Genomic DNA, 8,996 nt, shown 5'->3' with positions numbered 1-8,996 from the left:
GGTAATAAAAAAAAACATTCTGGAGTAGACTGTCCCTTTAAGATATCAAAAACCTTGTTTTGGGTTATAGGATACTGCAAAACTTCTTCCTGGGTTATATAATTTCTTCTGAAAGGTTAAAAATTGACCCAGCCAAGGTTACTACAGTAATTTTATTGACCATGGCCAAACAACCTAAGAGCATGAATGTCTTATTATTATAAAAGTTTTATAAGAAACTACTCTAAAGTTGTAGCCTAAGCATCTTATAATTACAATAAATATTTGTGTCTTGCTATAGAATAGCTCATCAACTAAGCAAAATCATTCTTAAAACAAATGAACATCCTGTTTGATGCAATTGTTATTCAATATCCAAAAGTCATCTACACTACCACTTGCATACTTAGCGGAGCCAATCCTATGCTTGTCTCTACAGATAACAAGGATAGTCCCCACTATGTTAACATAAAGTGCATTGTTTTGCAGTTGTTTGCAGGGTTAACATTGAAAAGGCAGCAGTGTGCATTTTCAGCTCTGAGAATAAGAAAATCCACAATTTGCAGACTTAAATGACATGAAAATGGGGCAAAATAAATAATACAAGTATAATGCAAAGTTGTTTTACTTCTCATAACAAAACATTTTATATAAAAATATAAAAGGTGCTTACCATCTCTATATCTGCCATGACTAAAAGGAGCACACCCATTATCCTTGACACAATGTTACAGTTGTTGAAAAGAAAATGTTTTACTCAATACTCATGTACTACAGCTGGACTTTCTGAGAGAGGGGAATTTCAGGGGAGACTGCAGAATTCTGTGCAGGCACAGAGAAAGATTTCTATCTCTGTCTGGTGAACAGTTCAAATGTTCATGTTTTGTACTCTAAAAATGATATACAACTGAGAATACCGTCTTTCAAATGCCTAAAGAAAACAAATGACTTAAAGGAACAGTCTACTCCAGAATTGTTATTGTTTAAAAAGATAGATAATCCCTTTATTACCCATTCCCCTGTTTTGCATAACCAACACAGTTGTATTCATTAGGGCTGCGCGATTAATCGCAGGATGCGATTTTAAACCGCGATTAATCGCCGTGGTTTTAAAACCGCGAGAGTATGCGATTTGTATGCGATTTTAGCCCCGTCCCATTTGACATCACCTATGACATACAGGAGGGCCGCCGACTTGCTGTGCCCGCCTTGCGACATTGAGCCGACTTACCGGGGAGCGCTGTGACTGATGCGGGTTACAGGGAGGGGGGTGCGCTGTGACTGATGCGGGTTACAGGGAGGGGGGCTGACTTACCGGAGAGCGATGTGACTGATGCGAGTTACAGGGAGGGGGGTGCGCTGTGACTGATACGGGTTACAGGGAGGGGGGCTGACTTACTGGAGAGCGCTGTGGCTGATGCAGGTTACAGGGATGGGGGGCGACTTACCGGGGAGCGCTGTGGCTGATGTGGGTTACAGGGAGGGGGGTGCGCTGTGGCTGATGCGGGTTACAGGGAGGGGGGCCGACTTACAAGGGTGCGCTGTGGCTGATGCGGGTTACAGGGAGGGGGGTCGACTTACTGGGGAGCGCTGTGGCTGATGCGGGTTACAGGGAGGGGGTGCACTGTGGCTGATGCGGGTTACAGGGAGGGGGGCCGACTTACAGTGGTGCGCTGTGGCTGATGCGGGTTACAGGGAGGGGGGCCGACTTACTGGGGGAGCACTGTGGCTGATGCGGGTTACATGGAGGGGGTGCGCTGTGGCTGAGGCGGGTTACAGGGAGGGGGGTGTGCAGGGACTTATGTGGGTTGGGGGCTGATGGAGATTAAAGGCAGTGCTTATTGGGGGTTACAGTGGGACTTATGTAGGTTACAGGGGGTGCAGGGTTACAGTGGGAGCTGATGGGGCTTATGGAGGTTACAGTGGGTGCGGGGTTACAGTGGGAGCTGATGGGGCTTATGTAGGTTACAGAGGGGGCCTATGAGGGTTACAGGGGGTGCTGACATTAAAATCGTGATTAAATTGCAATCGCAATTCCCCCCCCCCCCCATATCGCCCAGCCCTAATATTAATACACTTTTTACCTCTGTGATTACCTTGTATCTAAGCCTTTGAAGACTGCCCCTTATTTCAGTTATTTTGACAGATTTGCCTTTAGCCAATCAGTGCCATCTCACTTGTAAATCCATGGGCATGGTCACAATGTTATCTGTATGGCACACATGAACTTACGCCCTCTAGCTGTGAAAAACTGCCAAATGCATTGAAATAAAGGGGTGGCTTCAAGGTTTTAGAAATTAGCATATGAGCCTACCTAGGTTAAGCTTTCAAAGAATACCAAGAGAACAAAGCAAATTTGATTATAAAAGTGAAAAGGAAAGTTGTTTAAAATTGCATTCCCTATCTGAATCATGAAAGTTTAATTTTTAATTGACTGTCCCTTTAATAGTCCCTACATGACCTGGGCAGAGTTAAAGATGTGCGGCTTTAAATTGTTAACAGTAACAGACTATTGTTTGTGAACATAACTATTGATTTCATTAATACAAACGTTTTTATGATTTCCATTTTATACAAAATGTGATGTCATCAAGAAGTTAATGGATGAGCTAGCATGATTTAAGGTGCATCACTGTTGCTATGGCTTAATAGTTAAAGGGACAGTGTACGCCAAGTTTCATGTAACTGCGTGTAATAGACACTACTATAAAGAAGAATGTGCACAGATACTGATCTAATAATCCAGTATAAAACCTTTTAATAACGTACTTAGAAGCTCCCAGTTTAGCACTGTTGATGAGGTTAGGCTGGGACACCCAGTGAAAGGGGCTGAGAAAGCAGGAAGAGCAGACCCTCTCCTGCATATGAAAAGACTCATTACACTCGCCAGAAACACGTGCCCACAAGCTCCATACAGAGCTTGATAAATGGGCCTCCAAGACTGCATTCATCACAAATGTTGTACTGCATGTAGTGTTTGCAGTTCATTGGGCGTTTTATTGAAGTCGCGCTTACTGCAGATTCTAAGTTGGTCAAATGCACTGTTCTCATAAAACCTCTTCAAAAGTATTTTCCCATGACATTGGCCCCTGAAATATCTTCAGTTTTGAACATAGAGCAGTAACACTTGCACACATTTTGGGACAAATACAATTCCATACAGAAATAATACAGGGCAATCGGGAGAGTCAAGTCATTTATTTTTTATTAATCTCATTTATTCAAAGAGTAACAAATATTTTTTAATGAATGATCTTAGTCATCCTTCAAAGATTTTTTTTTGGTAACAACTTGAAACAAACAGAATCATTCCTGATGAACAAAGTAAATGAAGAATTATCAGCATAAAACAATACATTATAGCAAACTTATAAAATGTAATAATGTGGAACTACACTTAATTTCGTATTCCCTTGTATATACTTAAAGGGACACTCAAGTCAAAATTAAAACTTTAACAAAATGTTTAACTCACTGGCTCCTACTGAGCTTGAGCAAGAATTCACAGAATATACTTATATACATTTGTGATTGGCTGATGGCTGTCACATGATACGAGGGGAGTGGAAATAGTCATAACATTGAAATTTAACAGAAAAAAAAATCTGCTTCTCATTTGAAATTCAGACTAAGTGCTATTGCATTGTTTATGGTCCTGCCACAGTCAGTTGCCCAGTCACTGCTCCAGAGCCTAAATGTATATTCAAATAAAAACCAGATGGACATTACATAGCCAATATATCTATAAGTTACTTTATTTACAAAAATGTAATTGTTTAGATGAGCGCTTTCCAAGCAACAGCTGTGAACCTGCAAATGATAGAAGTCTGGGTGGAAAACCAAGCATCATTCATCTCTCTAAAGGCAAGATGTAGTGCGTTTTGTTGCCCAATCTGAGTCCTAAACCCCTTGATACAGCAGATCATATTTAGGAATATTCCTGGGATCTATTGGACTTCGTACTATGAGTTTCCCACGCATTGCTCCTCTGTAGATTACTTCTATAAGATCAATAAAATCCTGCTTTGTCTTGAAACTTCCAACAAATTTTGTGTGATCTGGAGATCTGAAACAAAACATATTAATTAGCAACAGTGAGTTTGTAAGCTGCACACTGTATTTATACCGGAGTGTTTCAGGTGCTCCCAATACTAGTTACTACCCCAGTTGCCTTTTTATACAGGAAGGAACAGATCTTTTTCAATCACACATGTGCACAGATATTAATTTCCTATCATTTGGCGCCATCAAGTGGTCAAGTTAAAAATGACATAACATTACATTTATATTACAACTTCTATACATTCATATTATAAAACCATCAGCTTAATATTTTACATTATTTAATACCCAAAGATTTTATTTTAGAAAAATAGAGAAATAGTGCACAACAAAAGTTACTGTATACAGAGGACCTAAGCTGTATATCAAATTTAAAAACTTATTTATAAAAAAAAAACCTACATAAATACAGAACAAAGTCTCTGTTTAATCCCCTTGGTATCATTGTATCTAACTCATGTATCCAATAAAACTCACCCTGCTTTAAGCATTTCTCCTGGTCTACCTCACTTCTACAGTCTTCACTTGGTCTATCACACGCCAGTGGAATTGGCTAATCTGGTGTAAACCCCCCCCCCAAAAAAAACGATACTGGGGCCTGTTTATCGCCACATCTAATAGACCTATGTTGGCTCATGCGATCTCTGACCTTTTTTTGCAGTTTTGTCCATAAAGACAAGGAAACACGGGCACTTTATAAGGTAAACCACATATGTGGACCCGCAAGTAAAAAAAAAACCTCTCTAATTTTGTATTTTGTATCATTGCTGGGATGCGTAAACGTATCACCCCTAATAATGGAGTTACAGCTCATGCACCTTAAGCAGGGGAAACAACCTGTTCTTTTCTGTATAAGGTAAGATTGTTTAAACACCTTATTTGGTCCTACATCTGATTTAAAGGGATTGATCTTGCTTAAAAAGAAAGATAATCCCTTTATTACCCCTTCCCCAGTTTTGCATAACCAACACTGTTACATTAATATACTTTGTACCTCTGTGTTACCTTGTATCTAAGCCTACACATTTTGTTGTATTTACTGAGAAGGATAACCCCTACTTACAAATTGTTGCTGCATTTCTAGAAGCCACTCTTTTTGTAGGGACTCTTCACTAACAATACGATGGACTATTAAAAGCTGACTGCGTGGCAGTGATTCTACTAATTTTCTATGATGAAAACGGTTATAGAAGGAAAGAGTGTTCCTTTCAGTATCTAGGTCAAACATTGATTGATTTCCTTGTTTGTAATCCCTAAATCTAAGAACACTGCCACCTGAACATGTCTATCACGTTTCGTCACCCAATCACGCAAGTGTGATAAAAATGATGTCATAAGATATTCTAGGGTTGTCACCTCTGATCTACCTCAGCTCTTGCTGGATAGAGGGCACTGGTTCTTATCATATCTCTGCTGACATCTCTGCATCTAAAAATCACTCTCTGTGTTAAGTTGGGGCTGTAAAACTGACCTTAGGCAATAAAGTAGAAGGCTATTTATGCCAAGCTCTGTTTTTTTAAGAAAAAAAAAAAACACACAGGGACACACATCCTTTAATGAAACAAAAACTTTCAGCACACAGATAAAAAGTTAACCCCTTGCGCCTAAAACCACAAGGCCTCCATGACAATGTCAAAACCTAAAAGGAAATCAAACACTATCATTAAAATACCAGGGAGAGATACAACATATTCTTACTGGGGCATTGCAGAATGGTTTGATTGAAAAAGTTTATACTTCTTACATTAAATTTCAAACGTTTGTAGACATCTATTTGCCTTGAGATGGGTATAGGTATAATTAAAAATATTGGCTGTTGAATGTTGTTATTCCCCTGCTCAGATTGAGTTTGTAGAGAACTTGCTGAGTTTAATATCATTTTGGAATTATTTTTTATTTCAGGACAGCTGGTATGTTTCAAAGGGACTGCCATGGGATCAAACGTTGCCCCATCATATGCCAACCTCTATATGAGATATATTGAAGAGAAATATGTCTATGAAAACATTTTGTTTCTTCAGTGTGCGATGTGATATACATAGATGACATGTTTGGAATATGGTGGGGTGATGCAATTTCACTTAATTTTTATAATTGTCCTCAATTCTGCTGTTACTGTATTGGAGTTTTCCCTTACATACAGCGAAGAGATGGCAGTGTTCTTACATACTAGGGTTTACAAACAAGGAAATCAATAAAATGTTTACTTATATGTTAAAGGGACAGTCTAGTCCAAAATAAACTTTCATGATTCAGATAGAGAATGTAATTTTAAACAATTTTCCAATTTACTTTTATCACCAACTTTGAAGGCCGCCTCTTCACCCAGGGCATTTTGACAGTTTTTCACCACTAGAGGGTGTTAGTTCATGTGTGTCATATAGATAACACTGTGCTCAAGCACGTGAAGTTCCAGAGAGACAGTTTTGATTGGCTAAAATGGATGTCTGTCAAAAGAACTGAAATAATGGGGCAGTTTGTGAAGGCTTAGATAATCACTGAGGTAAAAAGTGTATTTATATAACTGTGTTAGTTATGCAAAACTAGGGTATAGGTAATAAAGGGATTATCTATCTTTTTAAACAATAAAAATCCTGGTGTAGACTGTCCCTTTAAAGATACTGATAGGAACACTCTTCTCTCCTATTACAGTTTTCCTCCTAGAAAATTAGTAGAATCACTGCCACGCTTTTAATAGTTCAACGTATTGTTAGTGAAAAGTCCCAACAAAAAGAGTGGCTTCAAGAAATGCAGCAACAATTTGTAAGTAGAGGTCACTTTTCTCAGTTAATACAAAAATGTGCAGAGGATATAACACACAATAAAAACATACAGAAAAGAGAAACATATTGACAAATGAACCAGAATGGCGCACACAGCGATAAGATTACAAGGATACTCAAAAAGCAATGGCACATTTTAAAAGACTGTAATCCACAAATCAGTGACTTTCAGGAGAGCCCACTAATGGTATATCATACAGTAAGGAATCTCAGAAACCATTTGGTTAAATCAGATGTAGGACTAAAGAAGGGGTTAAAACAAACTTACCTTACACAGAAAAGAACAGGTTGTTTCCCCTGCATGGGGTGAATGAGCTGTCACTCCATTATTAGGGGTGATACGTTCACGCATCCCAGCAATGATAACAAATACAAAATTATACAGCTTAGTTCCTCTGTATACAGTAACTTTTGTTGTGCGCTGTTTCTCTATTTTTCTAAATTTCTCTATTTCCCCCCATAATTAGTGTATTAAATAATGTAAAATATTAAAGGGCCATTATAGTCATTTTTAAAGAAAGGGTTAATAAAAAGTTTAGTGTGTGCATCAAATATAATCAATATATATCTATTACATGTATTTCATTGTTTTAAAGATATTTATATCACTTCCACTGCCCATTAAAATCATTGATTCTGCTTCATATTGAGCTCCAGGTCGTACGACCGATATGGAAGTCTGAGCCTGAGCATTACAGCCTTCCTCTATTCCTCTACCTCCTCACAGCTTCTGCAAAGAAGTGCAGGCTGCAAAGTGTCACTCAAAAGCCGATCCAGTCCCTCTGTGCGAGCTCACGAATGAGAGGATCGGCAATGGTTGCTATAGCAACCTCTGAAGCGTCCGACAGCAGAGCTGATAAGGAACTGCATAATAATAACGAAATTTATGCTTACCTGATCAATTTTATTTCTTTGACATGGCGAGTCCACGGATCAGCAATTACTGTTGGGAATATCACTCCTGGCCAGCAGGAAGAGGCAAAGAGCACCACAGCAAAGCTGTTAAGTATTACTTCCGTTCCCATAACCCCCAGTCATTCGACCGAAGGAAAAGAAGAGAAAGGAAATAACAAAACTGTCTGAAAAACAGGGAGGGCCGTGGACTCACTGTGTCAAGAATGAAATTAAATTTAGCAGGTAATCATAATTTTTTTTTTTTTTTCTTACGACACAGTGAGTCCACGAATCAGCAACTGTTGGTAATCAATACCCAAGCTAGAGGACACAGATGATAAGGAAGGGACAAGACAGGTAACCTAAACAGAAGGCACCACTGCTTGCAGGACACCTTTCTCCCAAAGGAAGCCTCAGCCGAAGCAAAAGTATCAAATTTATAGAATTTAGAAAAAGAAGACCAAGTCACAGCCTTACAAATCTGTTCTACAGAGGCCTCATTCTTGAAGGCCCAAGAAGAAGACACCGCCCTAGTGGAATGAGCTGTAATTCTCTCAGGAGGCTGCTGTCCAGCAGTCTAATAAGCCATACGAATAACCTGAGAGAAAGAGAAGTGGCAGTAGCTTTCTGGCCTTTACGTTTTCCAGAAAAGCAAACAAACAATGCAAAAGATTGACGAAAGTCCTTTGTAGCCTGCAGATAGAATTTAAGAGCCCGCACAGTATATTCTCAGGGCTTGGATTGTTCCTGTTTGGTAAAGGCAGGGGAAGACTTACCTCTGAACTTACGAACGGAACGAAAATTAGTCTGACGTCCCTTCATTTTGTTCTTCTTGTCTTGAGGCAGAAAATCCTTTACCACCCGTGATATCGGAAAACATTTCTGCCAAAGCCGGTCCGAGCAAGGTCTTTCCCTTGTAAGGGATTGCCAAAAGCTTAGATTAAGAAGAAACATCAGCAGACCAAGATTTAAGCCATAGCGATTTACGCGCTAAGATTGCAAAGCCAGATATTTTGGCCCCCAACTTAATGACCTGCAAAGAGGCATCAGTGATAAAGGAATTAGCTAACTTTATTTAGCCTTTATCCTATCTTAAATCTCCTCCAAAGGAGTTTCAGCCTGAAGGGATTCAGACAAGGCGTCAAACCAATAGGCTGCCGCGCTGGTTACTGTAGCAATGCACACCACCGGTTGCCATTGTAACCCCTGATGAATATACATTTTCTTTAAAAAGGCCTCCAGCTTTTTATTCATAGGATCTTTGAAAGAGCAACTATC

The 8,996-nt window shown here is 39.4% G+C and overlaps 1 protein-coding gene across 3 annotated transcripts in view; it reads right to left on the bottom strand.

Moving 5' to 3' along the window:
• Window positions 1-3,167: 3,167 nt before the first annotated feature.
• TXNL4B (thioredoxin like 4B) overlaps window positions 3,168-8,996 on the bottom strand; it is a 73,581-nt gene continuing 67,752 nt past the window's right edge. For all 3 annotated transcript variants that reach the window (XM_053707564.1, XM_053707563.1, XM_053707565.1), the window contains one exon: window positions 3,168-4,045. In XM_053707564.1, coding sequence (XP_053563539.1) covers window positions 3,880-4,045 — 166 coding nt within the window. In that variant the 3' untranslated portion in view covers window positions 3,168-3,879. The remainder of the gene's footprint in view (window positions 4,046-8,996) is intronic.

This window comes from Bombina bombina, chromosome 3, assembly GCF_027579735.1.
Source record: "Bombina bombina isolate aBomBom1 chromosome 3, aBomBom1.pri, whole genome shotgun sequence".
Classification (NCBI taxonomy): domain Eukaryota; kingdom Metazoa; phylum Chordata; class Amphibia; order Anura; family Bombinatoridae; genus Bombina; species Bombina bombina.
Note: the sequence above shows the minus strand (reverse complement) of the source record. Positions and strands in the feature narration are given on the sequence as shown.